Source organism: Salvelinus alpinus, chromosome 28, assembly GCF_045679555.1.
Source record: "Salvelinus alpinus chromosome 28, SLU_Salpinus.1, whole genome shotgun sequence".
Lineage (NCBI taxonomy): Eukaryota > Metazoa > Chordata > Actinopteri > Salmoniformes > Salmonidae > Salvelinus > Salvelinus alpinus.
The window spans coordinates 23,548,142-23,566,086 of record NC_092113.1 but is presented as its reverse complement, the minus strand read 5'-3'; the positions used below and the strand labels follow the sequence as shown (position 1 = coordinate 23,566,086).

Genomic DNA, 17,945 nt, shown 5'->3' with positions numbered 1-17,945 from the left:
TCTGGACAAAGGACCCCTTGTACAACATTCTGATGGAAGATCAACAAAGATAAGGACCCAATTTGGGATGCTATTTCATATATCTGTCGAACTGTGCTATCGCTACCGATTACTTGGAATCAATGCTGTTGTGTGTTAGCTATTGCAGTAAGCTAATATAACGCTATATTGTGTTTTTGCTGGAAAACACTTAAAAAATCGGAAATATTGGCTGTATTCACAAGATCTTTGTCTTTCATTTGCTATACACCATATATTTTTCTGAAATGTTTTATGATGAGTAATTAGGTAGTTTTCGTTGGTGTCTGTATTTACTCTGGCTACTCCCGTGCTATTTCTGACTGTAGCTATGATGGTAGCAGTAATGTAAAACTGATTTATAGCTCAAATATGCACATTTTTCGAACAAAACATAGATTTATTGTGTAACATGTTATAGGACTGTCATCTGAGGAAGTTGTTTCTAGGTTTGTTTGGTTGGATCTTGGTTAGTTAGGTTGGCTTTGTGCATGCTACCTGTGCTGTGAAAAATGTCTGTCCTCTTTTGTATTTGGTGGTGAACTAACATAAATATACGTGGTGTTTTCGCTGTAAAACATTTAAAAAATCGGACACGTTGGCTGGATTCACAAGATGTTTATCTTTCAAATGCTGTATTGGACTTGTTAATGTGTGAAAGTTAAATATAAAAAAAAAATAGATTTTGAATTTCGCGCCCTGCACTTGAGCTGGATGTTGTCATAAGTGTACCGACCTCGGGCTTGCAGCCCTAACAGGATATGTGGGAATTCCTTCAAGACTGTTGGAAAAGCATTCCTCATAAAGCTGGTTGAGAGAATGCCAAGAGTGTGCAAAGCTGTCATCGAGGCAAAGGGTGGCTACTTTAAACAATCACAAATATACTTTATATTTTGATTTGTTTAACAGTTTTTTGGTTACTACATGATTCAATGTGTGTTATTTCATAGTTTTAAATTAATAAATTAATGATGCGTACCCATTGATTCTTGATGAGTATAAAGTATAAATGCCTCGCGAACTTAATTCAACTGTAGTACCCCATCAGAACCCAAAATATAAGCTTGTTTAACTTCACTGTTTTTGTAAACAAAGTAAATGTAAACAGACCATTAAAACATGGTTAAACTATAATTTTGATATCATGGATGGTCAGTCCTTGCATCCATAGTGTAGTATATGGATTTGAGAGTGGTCGCATTTCACCAGCCTCATCCCTCAGCTTTTTACTGAAACTGAGGCGGGGAGAACACTTTGTTGATGTTTCAATTAAGGATTGCCGCTTTAATCACCTTATAATAGAGTAATAGTGATTATATGGTGCAATCTACTTTTGTGCCATTAATATCAAGCAAAACTTTTGATGTCGAGAACTAAATTCTAGTATTGCAAACAAAAATAATGATAATGAAAGCAAAACATAAACCCAAAACAGAACATTGCAAGGATTTTTTTTAATGCAAGAAAAAATATTTGTAAATGGATGCAAAAAAGGGAAGGGATTTTTTTATTTTATGATAATGCAATTAAATGAAAAACTCTCCCTCTTTCCTGCAATTTTCCCTATCTTAGGTTATGTTTCCCTGACATTTTCTTTGGCTGCCTTTTTTTCCAGTTGCAAGTTTTGGCACATTCATTCCAGCAACATGGCACTGTGCACCCCACTGCTGTTTTACTTTGGAAGCTAAGCAGGGTGGGTCCTGGTCAGTCCCCGGATGAGACACCAGAAGTAGCTGGAAGTGGTGAAAATAATATGGGGTGATTTTTTTAACATGAGGAAAAAACTTGAAAAATGTACTTATGTAAAGATTTCACATTTTTTTTTTTTTTATGAGATTTTGCATGTGATTTGTTCATGTGTGTTCAAACGTGTCCAAAAACCACAGGTGTTTTTTTACATGTGATTTTTCATGTTTTTTGTTCTAATTGTAAGGACAAGTGTTTTGTTTATTAAAATGTTTACATTTACTGCTCTCATATAAATATAATTTTCACTAAGAGCATTCTCAAGTTGCTGTGGACCTCCTTATTTCTGACTGTGGCAGTCTTGGCAAGTTATTGCCTGTGATTTTCAAAATCAGCTTAATAATCAAAGAGCAATTTCCTCTAATCTAGTTGAATGACTCCAGTCCAGCTAGTACTTCTAGTCGGATGGCGAGACACTTGCTCTTGCTGTCTGACAATTCCACTCCATTATCAATGTGTGGAATTAAAGTACTTATTGGCTTAGCTTATAACCTATCTGCTATTCTCACGATCTGGCCATGGACACATTGAGCAATATAGGGACCTACAGGTTGAGGTAGTTGTCACCTACAATGTAAACTTAGGCCCCGGGCCAGAAGGTACAAGCAATGTAATTTGGTCTGAGACCAGTGGTTGGATCTGAATTATACATCCAGACTCTGGGGTTTATGCCTTTCAGTCTGGAGTCACCATCCTAATGGATGAGAGGAAAGGTACTAAAACCTAACATTATAGTATAAGTACCTCCAGCTGAGGTGCACTTGTAAGTGGTTGATATATGTGACTCACAATAACCCTTCTTTTGTTTTGTTGTTCATTCCACATACAATCCACCAATACTACAATCCTAAACTTCTGGGGGGGTACACTTAGGTATCAGTCTCCATAACTACCTGTCCCTGGGGTTTCTTATGAAATTAAATGGAATGCTTTACAGTCCCAACTTCCTCAGTTACATATTTACAGTAACATCAGCAGTTAGCAATAGCAGGGGGTTGATTTGTAAACATCTATTTAGCAGTAAATCACAGGAGAATACTCCTTGTTCCTACTTCCCTCAAATTCGATGATTGGGCAAGCTCTCATTTAAGATTTTAATTCAAATTATTATGTTGTCTATTAGAGCAAATCAATCATTTTACAGAGGTCCAGCACAATCGTATTGCAAAACGTGCCCCTGAAATAGAGAGAGAGAGGAACGTCTGCTAAATGTAAATATAACTCTTTCGTGTAGAAAATTACAGTGCTCCTGGGGCCACTCACTGCAGGAAAACAAATCTGCAGCAATTTAGCTCAAGAGCTGCCACCATGACAACTGATGAAAGGTATGGGTAAACACAAAGTGAATACTATCCTCTCTTGAAATTTAGGAGGATAGTCTGTTTGAGAGCATCCCTAAGGCATTGGCATGTGCAGAAACCCTTACAGTTGAGTCTTGGATTAATTGACTAATGTTGTGCTAATACTAATGCACTTTCATTATTATTCTCCTGGATTTCTTCAGGCCCCCTGTGACATGTTGGAGCCAAGACGGGAAATCTCATTCATGATGAATAAATATTGCATAATTGTTAAGCTCCTCAACATTTTGCTAAATGAGCTAAAATAAACAAAGAGCTTACATTTGTTCTCTTCCTTTATCTAATTTAGAAAACTAATCACCATTCATTTGAATTGTAAATTAGATACTCACATGTTGATGATGAATGTGGTATGTTGTGGTTCTGGGAGTGTGCTATATGTACAGTAGTGTGAGTGGTGGCCTTGAGTGCATGACTCTATCCTTCTGAAACCTGCTTAAAAGCAAAAAATCAAATGGGAAGTAGCAGTGACGCACTCCATACAGAAGTGGTCTTATGAAGCGAATGATAAGCTACCAGACTGTTTCGCAGACTGGAATATGTTCCGGGATTCATCTGATTGTAGAGTTTATCACATCAGTCACCAGCTCAATTAATAAGTGCATCGACGACGGATTACAGGTGGCATCCTCACGGAGCGGCCTATTTCAAGGACCGGGACACTAATCCTGATGCTGATAAGATAACCCGCTACGACCTCCGACGAGCCATCAAATAGTCAGAAAGTCAATAGAGGACTAAGATCGAATCCTACTATGCTGTCTCTGATGCTCGTCGGATGTGGCTGTGCTTGCAAACTATCACGAATTGCAAAGGGAAACCCAGTCACGTGCTGCCAAAGGACACGAGCCTTCCAGATGAGCTAAATGCCTTCTATTCTCTCTTCGAGGAAAGCAACTGAACCATGCATGAGAGCACCAGATGTTCCAGAAGACTGTGTGATCTCGCTAACTGTAGCCAATGTAAGACCTTTAAAAAGGTTAACATTCACAGGCCGCAGGGCCAGATGGATAATTTTTTATTTAACCTTCACTTTTAATAGGCAAGTCAGATAAGAACAAATTCTTATTTACAATGACGGCCTAGGAACAGTGGGTTGACTGCCTTGTTCAGGGGCAGAATGACAGATGTTTACATTGGCAGCTCAGGGATTCAATCTCGCAACCTTTCGGACACTGGCCCAACACTCTAACTACTAGGCTACCTGCCGTCCTGGATTACGAGAACTCGTACTCAGAGTTGACATTTTCAACCACTCTCTGACCCATTTCGTAATACCTACATGTCTAAATGACTGTCTAAATGACTATCGCCCCGTAACACTCACATCTTTAGCCATGAAATGATTCAAAAGGCGATCATGGTTCACATCAACACCATCATCCCAGAAACCCTGGACCCACTCCAACAACCAAAGTCAGAGGCTGGCACTAAGACAGCATTGAATGAGCTATATTCCACCATAAGCAAACAAGGAAACGCTTACCCAGGGGCAGCGCTCCTAGTAGCTGGAGACTTTCATGCAGGGAAACTTAAATCAGTTTTACCAACTTTCTATCAGCATGCTAAATGTGCAACCAGAGAGAAAAAAACTCTGGACCACCTTTACTCCACACACAAAGATGCATACAAAGCTCTCCCTCGCCCTCCATTTGGCAAATCTGACCATAATTCTATCTTCCTGATTCCTGCTTACAAGCAAAAATTAAAGCAGGAGGTACCAGTGACTAGAGCAATAAAGAAGTGGTCAGATGAAGCAGAAGCTAAGCTACAGGACTGTTTTGCTAGCACAGACTGGAAAATGTTCCGGGGATTTCCTCCGATGACATTGATGAGTACACCACATCAGTCACTGGCTTCATCAATAAGTGCATCGATGACGTCGTCCCCACAGTGACCGTACGTACATAACCCAACCAGAAGCAATGGATTACAGGCAACATCCGCACTGAACTAAAGGCTAGAGCTGCCACTTTCAAGGAGAGGGACACTAACCCAGAAGCTTATAAGAAATCCCGCTATGCCCTCCGACGAACCATCAAACAGGCAAAGCGTCAATACAAGGCTAAGATCAAATCATACTACACCGGCTCTGACGCTTGTCGGATGTGGCAGGGCTTGCAAACCATTACAGACCACAAAGGGAAGCACAGCCGAGAGCTGCCCAGTGACACGAGCCTACCAGACGAGCTAAACTACTTCTATGCTCACATCGTGGCAAATTACACTGAAACATGCATGAGAGCACCAGCTGTTCTGGAAGACTGTGTGATCACGCTCTCCGCAGCCGATGGGAATAAGACCTTTTTAACTTCTTATGGCTGCAGGGGCAGTATTGAGTAGCTTGGATGAAAGGTGCACATAGGTGACCAGTGTAAACAGCCTGCTCCTCAGTCATAGTTGCTAATATATGCATATTATTAGTAGTATTGGATAGAAAACACTCCGAAGTTTCTAAAACTGTTTGAATTATGTCTGTGAGTATAACAGAACTCATATGGCAGGCAAAAACCTGAGAAGAAATCCAACCAGGAAGTGAGAAATCTGAGGTTGGTCGATTTTCAACTCATCGCCTATTGAAAACACTGTAGGATATGGATCTGTTTGCACTTCCTACGGCTTCCACTAGATGTCAACAGTCTGTAGAATGTTGAATGAAGCTTCTACTGTGATGTTGAGCCGGATGGGAGCTGTTTGAGTCAGTGGTGTGGCAGAGAGCCAGTTCCTGGTCACACACATTCCACATGATATCGACTTGCGTTCCATTACTTCTATAGACACAAAGGAATTCTCCGGTTGGAACGTTTTTGAATATCAACATCTTAAAGATTGATTCTATACTTAGCTTGACAAGTTTATTCGATCTGTAATATAACTTTTTGAGGTTTTCGTCCGACGTTCGCCTGGACCTGCACGAGCGTTTGGATATGTGTACTAAACGTGCTAACAAAAGTAGCTACTTCGACATAAATGATGGACATTACCGAACAAAACAAACATTTCTTGTGGAAGTGGGAGTCCTGGGAGTGCATTCTGACGAAGATCAGCAAAGGTAAGGGAAGATTTATAATGCTTTTTATGAGTTTTGTGACTGCACAATTTGGCGGATAACTGTATGGCTTCTTTTTGTGGCTGAATGCTGTTCTCAGATTATTGAATATTGTGCTTTTGCCATAAAGATTTTTGAAATCTCACACAGCGGTTGCATTAAGAACAAGTGTATCTTTAATTCTATGTAAAACATGTATCTTTCATCAAAGTTTATGATGAGTATTTATGTTATTTGACGTGGCTCTCTGCAATTTCTACGGATATTTTGGAGGCATTTCTGAACATGGCGCCAATGTAAACTGAGGTTTTTGGATATAAACATGAACTTAATTGAACAAAACATATATGTATTGTGTAACATGAAGTCCTATGAGTATCATCTGATGAAGATCATCAAAGGTTAGTGATACATTTTATCTCTATTTCTGCTTTTTGTGACTTCTGTCTTTGGCTGGAAAAATAGCTGTGTTTTTCTATGGTTTTGCGATGACCTTACATAATCGTTTGTGGTGCTTTCGCTGAAAAGCCTATTTGAAATCGGACACTTTGGTGGGATTAACAACAAGATTACCTTTAAAATGGTATAAAATACATGTATATTTGAGGAATTTTAATTATGAGATTTCTGTTGTTTGAATTTGGCGCCCTGCACTTTCACTGGCTGTTGTCATATCATCCCGTTAATGGGTTTGCAGCCATAAGAAGTTAAACAGGTCAAAATTCACAAGGCCGCAGGGCCAGAAGGACTACAGGACGTGTACTGCGAGCATGCACTGACCAACTGGCAGGTGTCTTCACTGACATTTTCAACCTCTCCCTGTCCGAGTCTGTAATACCAACATGTTTTAAGCAAACCACCAAAATGCCTGTGCCCAAGAACACTACATTTACATTTTACATTTAAGTCATTTAGCAGACGCTCTTATCCAGAGCGACTTACAAATTGGAAAGTTCATACATATTCATCCTGGTCCCCCCGTGGGGAATGAACCCACAACCCTGGCGTTGCAAGCGCCATGCTCTACCAACTGAGCCACACGGGACCAGGTAACCTGCATAAATGACTACAGACCCGTAGCACTCACGTCCGTAGCCATGAAGTGCTTTGAAAGGCTGGTCATGGCTCACATCAACACCATTATCCCAGAAACCCTAGACACACTCCAATTTGCATACCAACCCAACAGATCCACAGATGATGCAATCTCTATTGCACTTCCCACTGCTATTTCCCACCTGGACAAAAGGAACACCTATGTGAGAATGCTATTCATTGACCACAGCTCAGCATTCAACAAGATAGTGCCTTCAAAGCTCATCAATAAGCTAAGGACCCTGGGACTAAACACCTCCCTCTGCAACTGGATCCTGACGGGCCGCCACAGGTGTTAAGGGTAGGAAATAACACATATGCCAAGCTGATCCTCAACATAGGGGCCCCTCAGGGGTGCGTGCTCAGTCCCCACCGACAACACAAGACAGCCTATAGGGAGGAGATCAAAGACCTGGCCGTGTGGTGCCAGGACAACAACCTCTCCCTCAAAGTCATGGGAATATTACAAATCACCCAGAAAAACAGTTACATTCCTCCACAAATACGTCCCCAATCAATACTTTAAATTGTCTGAACGGCACCAGAAAATCAAATGAAATGTATTGATGGGAGGATAATGTTTACTGTTAATTTAGTGCAATTAGGCAGGGGTCTTCAATCTTTTCTTGCCCAGGGACCCTGGCAATCGGCAACACAGAGGCGTTAGAACGTTAGAAAATAAACATATATTTTTTTACATCTTGTCTTATCATCAGGTGAATGATAATGGCAAGGAGAATTAATCAACATTTTAAAATGAATACATTGAATAGATCATTATTAATTATTTTGATCTCCCCACGTTGTAATTGGAAGAGGAAGTAAACTCTAACAAAAAACTCCAAACACATTTTCGCTAATAGCAGCTGTTTAGCTGGTTAAAAAAAAGTTTGCCTTGTGTTGGCAAAAATGTATGTTAAAGTCAAGAAAGCTTACCAGCAGGCAGCTGGTGCAAATGGGGATGACTATGGAAAAAGTTATTTGCAGTCTTCAATGTCTCGAACATACTCGAGACCTGTTGACTTCAACTAGCGGAGGATACCAATCGACCCAGCGAGCCAGCACATCAGTCCATTCAGCAGTCCGCTCAGGTCAGCGATGCCTGTTTTTTCCCTCCCGGACAAATATGACGGAACCCCATCTAAATGCCATGGCTTCCTACTCCAGTGCTCCCTCTATTTTGCGCACCAGATGGGAGCCCCCACCCTCGAGAGGTCCAAGGTTGCCACGGTTATTTCTCTGCTGACTGGGCGGGTGTTGGAGTGAGCTACAACCGTCTGGGAGAGAGGAGGAGCTGGCTTCGTATGAGGGGTTCATGGCTCTGTTCAGAGGTATCTTCAATCATCGACTAGAGGGCAGAGAGGGGGGTGAGCGCCTATTCCAACTACGGCAGGATGACCAGACCGCTGCAGAGTACTAGCTCACCTTCAGGACAGTAGCAGCATCCAGCGGATGGAATGAGCCGCCGCTCCGTACACTATTCCGAAGAGGACTGCATGAGGAGGTCCAAACGGAACTGGCATGTCATGACGACAACCTCAACTTGGACACACTCATCGCAATGGCCATCCATATGGATAACCTACTTTGGGAGCGTCAGTACCCAAATCGCTTCTCTCCCTCCCTCAGTGAACACTGTATCAGAGCCTGAACCAATGGAGGTAGGGGTCACACACCTCCCCGCGGCGGAGCAACGCAGACAGAGACAGCTGGGGCTCTGTCTCTATTGTGGTCAAGGGGGGCACCAGCTTAAGCAGTGTCCGGTACGTCCCATCTCGGGATCCACAAGAGCTGAGAGACGGTCACGTGATCTTCCACCTCCTGGGGCAGGTGTGAGTATCCGATCTTCATCATTTTCTGTCAAACCCTTTTCAGTGTCGATCACACTAGCTGGCTGTCCCTCATGTACTGTTTCTACATCATAGTGGATTCCGGTGCCGCAGGGAACTTTATTGACCAGACCCTTGCCTCCTCTCTGAACATCCCCTCATACCCGCTCTCCTCTATGTTTCCGGTTCAAACCCTTGATAATTGGCCACTGGGAACCGGAACTATCACACACATCACCACACCACTCACCCTCACCGTGGAGTTCATTCATCAGGAAAACATTCCCTTCTTCATCACTAGTGCACCAGCTCACAAGATCATCCTTGGAATCCCATGGCTTCAACGCCATAACCCCACCATCTCATGGTCGATGATGCAATCACGGACTTGTCACCCGAATGTCGGAGGACCTGTTTTCAAGTTCCCTCTCGAGTCGTAGCTCCTGTGTTCTGGGACGTAGATGTGGACATTCACCAGGCTCTGGAGAGGGAACTCTGTACCCACTACTTGTCATCCTGAGTGCATCTACGTTCCCACAGGGATAAGGGAGCGGCTGTTGACCTGGGCACACAGCTGTCGTCGCTCGACATCCTGGGATCACCCGTACTATTCAATCGCTCTCCGAAAGGTATTGCTGGCCCACCTTGGCACATGGCGTTATTCGCTATGTCAACTCCTGTTGTGTGTGCCCAAACTAAATCTCCCCGGCACACTCCAGCAGAGAAAATCCTTCCTCTTCCCGTCCCTGGTCTCATCTATCCATTGATTTTGTCACTGATCTCCCCTCTGATGGCTTCACCAGCATTTTGGTGGTTGTGGATAGATTCTCCAAATCCTGTCATTTTATCCCTCTCTCTGGTCTCCCTACTGCTCTTCAGGTCGCTGAGGCACTGTACCAGCAGGTCTTCCGGTATTATGGCCTTCCAGAGGACATCGTCTCCGACCGTGGCCCACAAATCACGTCACGGGTATGGAGAGCCTTCATGTAGAAGCTCAGGGTCATTGTCAGCCTCACTTCCGGGTATAGGCCTCAGTTCATCGGGCAGGTGGAGAAGATGAACCCCTGATTACCTCCCCTATATCTGTCACTCCCTTAGTTCCATTCCCCAGGCAGTATTGACTATGTGTTTCATGTCTAGACGCAACTCTTGTCTTGTATCGTTCCATGTTCATTATATTATTAAACTCACCACCTGCTTCTCGTCTCTGAGCGTCTCCGTTATAGCGATATTTATAATATCACTAGCAAAAACTACCAGGTTGAATACCCATGCATTAAGGTATCAAATTCAGTTCTTACATCAGGTTGTCACGCAAGCTCTACAGTAGTTCCCGCCTCATAAATTACTAAGGTAAGTATGTTTTTAGAAACATGGATCTGAACACAATTAACGACTCTGGCTATGTTTCTCAAACCACCCTGGATTCGCTTTGATCACATAGAACTGAACCTGTGGAAAGCAAATAGTTCTCGGGCCCCTGATTTATAGAATTGTGATATAATGGCATTATGCAATGGCTGCGAGGAAACCCATCCTGGTAACTATCATAGCAAGCTGATGAAAGCATGAAACATTAACGCATAGGAAGGAATCAATCATCAGCACATCACAATCCAACCAATACAAGAATCAGTCCAGTCTGGACTGATTAGAATCCTGCAGATTGTGTTGTCTGTGCAAGGAAATGAAAGACAGTCAGGCTTGGAGTGCCCACTGATTTTAATGACCTGGGAGCTTGTCTCTAATATGCTGATTGGATTTGCTATTGATTATGTTTTCAACTTGTGTAATGGCCCAGTTTTGGTGATTGCTATTGTACTGCAGTGCAGATTGAACTTGGCGACGGGGAGTCACGGGAACATGTCTAATGGAACAAGAGAATCATACCCTTTACTCAAACACATTGCATTTCCCCAAAATGTACCATAGCTCATACTACAGTAGCCTACATCTCTGCAAATACATAACGCTGTTAGAGAAGGGTTATAGATGTATATTTCAAGTACAAATACATGTTAAGAACTGTAATGAAACCAATCTATTTTGTTGTTATTGCACTTTCCAAAACACATTCCACATTTATGTAGTCACACTCCAGCGCAATATAGTTCCTGATTCTTCTATTCTGCTTAATTGAACCCATTAAATGGTGTGACCCTGTATTTGTGTATTCAGCAAGCACTGCATTACACAGTCTCTTGTGAAGTGATATTTGACTAATCAAAGTTCGGATCTTACCACAGAAAGTGTATATAGCCCTGCAATCTGGGAATACATTTTGGGCTCCATGTTTCTCACTCTGCATGCAAAATAACCATAGTATTTAAAAGTAGATGTAATGGCACATCATCCAAGACATGTCGGAATACTACAACTAGTGATTGCATCTGTGAGTTCATAAACAATCAGTGTGTGTAGGACTAGGTTATGGTAAACAAGGAAATTCTATTCTTACTTGTGCACTTTTTGATGCCGGATCCTTTCTTCAGAGCGTGTCGACTGAGTTTGCACTGGAAGTTGTTTTCCCAGAACTCTGCAAACCAAATATTCCTTCTGTTGTTGTCCAAAGTTCTGCTGATAAAGTAGCGATCAAACCCTAGAGAGATCAATGAGAGGCACAATTGGATTTAGAACCACCTGCTGAACTACTGCAGAGATGTGTATTGGATTTTCTGATGACTTTATCAACAAGTTCTTTCAGCACTACCTCCACATAGTACTACTTTCATCCTACAGTATATCCTGATGTTGTTTACAGTTTATGTCAGTGTTTTATTTGGAAATGTCAGGGTTTTGAATTTCATTTTAATTTCATTGTCAAAGACAACAAAAAATAGATACAAATGTCATCCTCATATCACCAGTACTGCCAACTGTTGTGTGTCATTTAAATTGGACAATAAAGAATATAGAACATCATATTCTGTATAACATCAGTACCTCGGATGGACTGACGTTTAGGTAGGATGGTAACAGCACCTTCTGCCATCTCCTCCTGGTTGAGTATGGGGGAGATCTTAGACCCCCAGCTGTCTGACCCCACCCATATGAAATGTCCTGTCTGGTTGTCCTTCTTCGCTGCTTGAAGAAGCCGCCTGTAGGAGAGGCAAAGAGAGAATACAGTACAATTCTTGCCATTTATATACATGATTCACCTACTCATGGGGCTGGATGATTAGGTGAATACGATGTGTTGGTACTGGACATTAACAATAGCCAAACTACACATCGCGTGGATCGATCCTAGGACCAGCACAATACACTAAAGAAGAACCCTGTTTGAACACTGCCACCCTGGCCTGTGACAGAGTGCCCCCTCTGGTGGTGTGTACATGGTGCAGGCTCGCGAACACCCATCCCTCTCTTCCTGTGCTGCCACATTACTCCAGGGGTTGGTCCCTCCCTGGTAATAGAGCTAATTAAGAAGCAACCAGGATGAGCCAGCCAGCGTTCCCTGCTGTTCCACCAGGCTCTGTGTTGATCACTCCTTCTACTGCCTCTATGACCACAGTACTGGAAACACAGCCACTACAACAGAACTGCAGTACTGGAAACACAGCCACTACAACAGGACCACAGTACTGGAAACACAGTCGCTACAACAGGACCACAGTACTGGAAACACAGTCGCATCAACAGGACCACAGTACTGGAAAGACAGTCGCTACAACAGGACCACAGTACTGGAAACACAGTCGCATCAACAGGACCACAGTACTGGAAACACAGTCGCTACAACAGGACCACAGTACTGGAAACACAGTCGCATCAACAGGACCACAGTACTGGAAACACAGTCGCATCAACAGGACCACAGTACTGGAAAGACAGTCGCTACAACAGGACCACAGTACTGGAAACACAGTTGCTACAACAGGACCACAGTACTGGAAACACAGTCGCATCAACAGGACCACAGTACTGGAAACACAGTCGCATCAACAGGACCACAGTACTGGAAACACAGCCACTACAACAGGACCACAGTACTGGACACACAGCCACTACAACAGGACCACAGTACTGGAAACACAGTCGCTACAACAGGACCACAGTACTGGAAACACAGCCACTACAACAGGACCACAGTACTGGAAACACAGTCGCTACAACAGGACCACAGTACTGGAAACACAGTCGCATCAACAGGACCACAGTACTGGAAACACAGTCGCATCAACAGGACCACAGTACTGGAAACACAGTCGCATCAACAGGACCACAGTACTGGAAACACAGTCGCATCAACAGGACCACAGTACTGGAAACACAGCCACTACAACAGGACCACAGTACTGGAAACACAGTCGCTACAACAGGACCACAGTACTGGAAACACAGTCGCATCAACAGGACCACAGTACTGGAAACACAGCCACTACAACAGGACCACAGTACTGGAAACACAGCCACTACAACAGGACCACAGTACTGGAAACACAGTCGCATCAACAGGACCACAGTACTGGAAACACAGTCGCATCAACAGGACCACAGTACTGGAAACACAGCCACTACAACAGGACCACAGTACTGGAAACACAGTCGCTACAACAGGACCACAGTACTGGAAACACAGTCGCTACAACAGGACCACAGTACTGGAAACACAGTCGCATCAACAGGACCACAGTACTGGAAACACAGCCACTACAACAGGACCACAGTACTGGAAACACAGTCGCATCAACAGGACCACAGTACTGGAAACACAGCCACTACAACAGGACCACAGTACTGGAAACACAGTCGCTACAACAGGACCACAGTACTGGAAACACAGCCACTACAACAGGACCACAGTACTGGAAACACAGTCGCTACAACAGGACCACAGTACTGGAAACACAGCCACTACAACAGGACCACAGTACTGGAAACACAGTCGCTACAACAGGACCACAGTACTGGAAACACAGTCGCTACAACAGGACCACAGTACTGGAAACACAGTCGCTACAACAGGACCACAGTACTGGAAACACAGTCGCTACAACAGGACCACAGTACTGGAAACATAGTCGCATCAACAGGACCACAGTACTGGAAACACAGCCACTACAACAGGACCACAGTACTGGAAACACAGTCGCTACAACAGGACCACAGTACTGGAAACACAGTCGCTACAACAGGACCACAGTACTGGAAACACAGTCGCTACAACAGGACCACAGTACTGGAAACACAGTCGCTACAACAGGACCACAGTACTGGAAACATAGTCGCATCAACAGGACCACAGTACTGGAAACACAGCCACTGCAACAGGACCACAGTACTGGAAACACAGTCGCTACAACAGGACCACAGTACTGGAAACACAGCCACTACAACAGGACCACAGTACTGGAAACACAGTCGCATAAACAGGACCACAGTACTGGAAACACAGCCACTACAACAGGACCACAGTACTGGAAACACAGTCGCTACAACAGGACCACAGTACTGGAAACACAGTCGCTACAACAGGACCACAGTACTGGAAACACAGTCGCATCAACAGGACCACAGGACTGGAAACACAGTCGCATCAACAGGACCACAGTACTGGAAACACAGTCGCTACAACAGGACCACAGTACTGGAAACACAGTCGCATCAACAGGACCACAGTACTGGAAACACAGTCGCATCAACAGGACCACAGTACTGGAAACACAGCCACTACAACAGGACCACAGTACTGGAAACACAGTCGCTACAACAGGACCACAGTACTGGAAACACAGCCACTACAACAGGACCACAGTACTGGAAACACAGTCGCATAAACAGGACCACAGTACTGGAAACACAGCCACTACAACAGGACCACAGTACTGGAAACACAGTCGCTACAACAGGACCACAGTACTGGAAACACAGTCGCTACAACAGGACCACAGTACTGGAAACACAGTCGCATCAACAGGACCACAGTACTGGAAACACAGTCGCATCAACAGGACCACAGTACTGGAAACACAGCCACTACAACAGGACCACAGTACTGGAAACACAGTCGCTACAACAGGACCACAGTACTGGAAACACAGTCGCTACAACAGGACCACAGTACTGGAAACACAGTCGCATCAACAGCCAGGTACAATAACAATACAGTGTATCTCGAGTCACTCTGCCACCCCTTTGGCTCACCAGTCGACAGAGTAATGCATGTTTGAGTTATAATGACCTTTCTCCTACCTCTCACTGAATAAACATGGTTTATTCTGAGCCCCAGCTTTCCCATATAGCTCTACAGGATAAAATAATGTCTGTAACAAAACCTACAGTATACTAATATCATGTCATATGCTCCTTTTTTGCCGCCCCCTTGAGGTCATTTACAGAACAATCACATACAGTAAATACCAGGTGTTCACATCATGGTGTGAGTTATTTAGTGAGGAAGGGTTGGCATGACAACAAGGTTTATGTTTATGACAAAATGCATGATGGCACTAACATCCTTCTCCTAGCCTTCTGCTAGCCTGAGTGCTGTAAACTCAGAATGTATATTTTTAAAAATATATGAATTGGCTGCCAACTCACATTGACTGGGTTCAAGGGTACAGCAGGCATGCTGGACAGAAATCCCCCTGGCTTTTATAATTACTGTATATCCAGACTATTACCCATTATCAGGCTCGGATAAGTCAATGAGCATTTTGTGTCACTGGCCTACACAGAATACCCCATAATGTCAAAGTGGAATTATATTTTTAGAAATGTTTACAAATTAATAAAAAATGAATAGCTGAAATGTCTCGAGGAAATAAGTATTCAACGCCTGTGTTAAATAATTTAAGGAGTAAAATTGTGCTTAACAAGTCACATAATAAGTTGCATGGACTCACTCTATGTGCAATAGTAGTGTTAGCGTGATTTTTGAATGACTACCTCATCTCTGTACCCAGCACATACAATTATCTGTAAGGTCCCTCAGATGAGCAGTGAATGTAACTTTATATCCTGAAAACAAAGTGTTATCTTTGGGACAAATCCAACAAAACACATCACTGAGTACCACTTTCCACATTTTCAAGCGTGGTGGTGGCTGCATCGTGATATGGGTACTGTATGCTTGTCATCGGCAAGGACTAGGGAGTTTTTTTTTTGGATAAAAAGAAACGTAATAGAGCTAAGCACAGGTGAAAAAGTGCACAACCATGTGATGGTCTCAAAAAAGGTGTCAATTATAGTTGCAACTGCCCCGGCGTTCCGGTAAGAGAACGTAAATGACCAGTAGGAGACAGGGATACAATCCACACTTTATTACCACACAATAGAGTCAGGCTGAGGCAGGGGGATGGTAAACCCTGCTGCAGCTGAAATGTCACACAGAGTTTGTCTATATGTCCTAGTCAGAGAGAGGGTTCAGTGAGGGTTTAATCATTTAAGGTATAGGGTTTTATACTACAGGCAAAATCCTATAGGAAAACCTGGTTCAGTCTGCTTTCCAACAGACACTGGAAGACAAATTCTCCTTTCAGCAGGACAATCACCTAAAACACAAGGCCAAGAATAATCTAGAGTTGCTTACCAAGACAACACTGAATGTTCCTGAGTGGCCTAGTTACAGTTTTGACTTAATTCGGTGATTAACAACCAACTTGACAGAGCAAGAGCAAATATTGTACAATCCAGGTGTGAAAAGCTCTTAGAGACTCACAGATGTAATCACTACCAAAGGTGATTGCAACATGTATTGACTCAGGGGCTTGAATACCTATCTAGATATATTAGTGTTTATTTTCATAAATGTTTTACAAATGTTAGAATTTTTCTTCCACTTTGACATTACAGAGTATTCTGTGTAGATGGTTGACAACAAATGACAATTAAATCAATTTTAATCCCACTTTGTACACAACTAAATATGGAAAAAGTAAAGCGGAGTGAATTCTTTCCAAAGGCACTGTATAACAGCTATTTTCTACAGATGTTTCATGTTGAGAAAAAGCTAAAAATGAAAGTTATTTAAAGGTAACTTTGATTATGGTAAAACTTTGCTTTTGGATACTCACATTGATTTATTTGTGCTACTTGACTCAGCAAGCCTGATTTGTCTTAAAAAAAAAGCCTATTACCTATTACTGCATAGAACGTCAATATCCCTGTATTGGTGTCTTGCCTCTGAGGGCAGATACTTTTTACAACATATCAATTCTAGTCACCAAATTCTAAGAATACGTTTGCATTATTTGTTACATATGCAAGAACAAATTGAATTTTAAAGTCATTTCTATATTCTTGAATATACTGTAAATAGTTTAAAATTGTCAATACATTCTCTCTGTCTCTCTCTCTGTCTCTCTGTCGGTCTCTCTCTCTTGCTCTCTCTCCCTCTCTCTCCCCCTCAACAAAAGTCCTGTGTTCATATTTACATACACTCTCAGAAAAAAAGGATTCTTTGGATTTCCCCATAGAAGAAACGTTTTGGGTTCCATCTCAAACCCTCTGTGTAAAGGGTTCTACATGGAACTCAATGGTTCCAACTGGAATCAAAAAGGGTTATTTAAAGGGTTCTGGTATGGGGACAGCCAAAGAACCCTTTTAGATTCTAGATAGCACCTTTTTTTCCTAAGAGTGTACCATAAGCCACTGTTGCACCGTATCAATGTAGAGGACAAACCATACATTACGCTATACACGTACTGTACACTGAGTGTACAAAACATTAGGAATACCTGCTCTTTCCATGACATAAACTGACCAGGTGAATCCAGGTGAAAGCTGTGATCAATCCCTTATTGTGGTCACCTGTGAAATCCACTTCGATCAGTGTAGATGAAGGGGAGGATACAGGTTAAAGAAGACAATTTAGACATGGATTGTGTATGTGTGCCATTCAGA

General features: G+C 42.9%; 1 protein-coding gene across 1 annotated transcript in view; it reads right to left on the bottom strand.

Moving 5' to 3' along the window:
- The window catches only part of LOC139557446 (metabotropic glutamate receptor 4-like), a 233,193-nt gene that overhangs the window by 70,293 nt on the left and 144,955 nt on the right, over window positions 1-17,945 (bottom strand). Inside the window, exons 4-5 of the mRNA XM_071372260.1 lie at window positions 12,042-12,196; window positions 11,557-11,697 (exon numbers count right to left, since the gene is read on the bottom strand). Of these exons, the coding sequence (XP_071228361.1) occupies window positions 11,557-11,697; window positions 12,042-12,196 (296 nt within the window). The remainder of the gene's footprint in view (window positions 1-11,556; window positions 11,698-12,041; window positions 12,197-17,945) is intronic.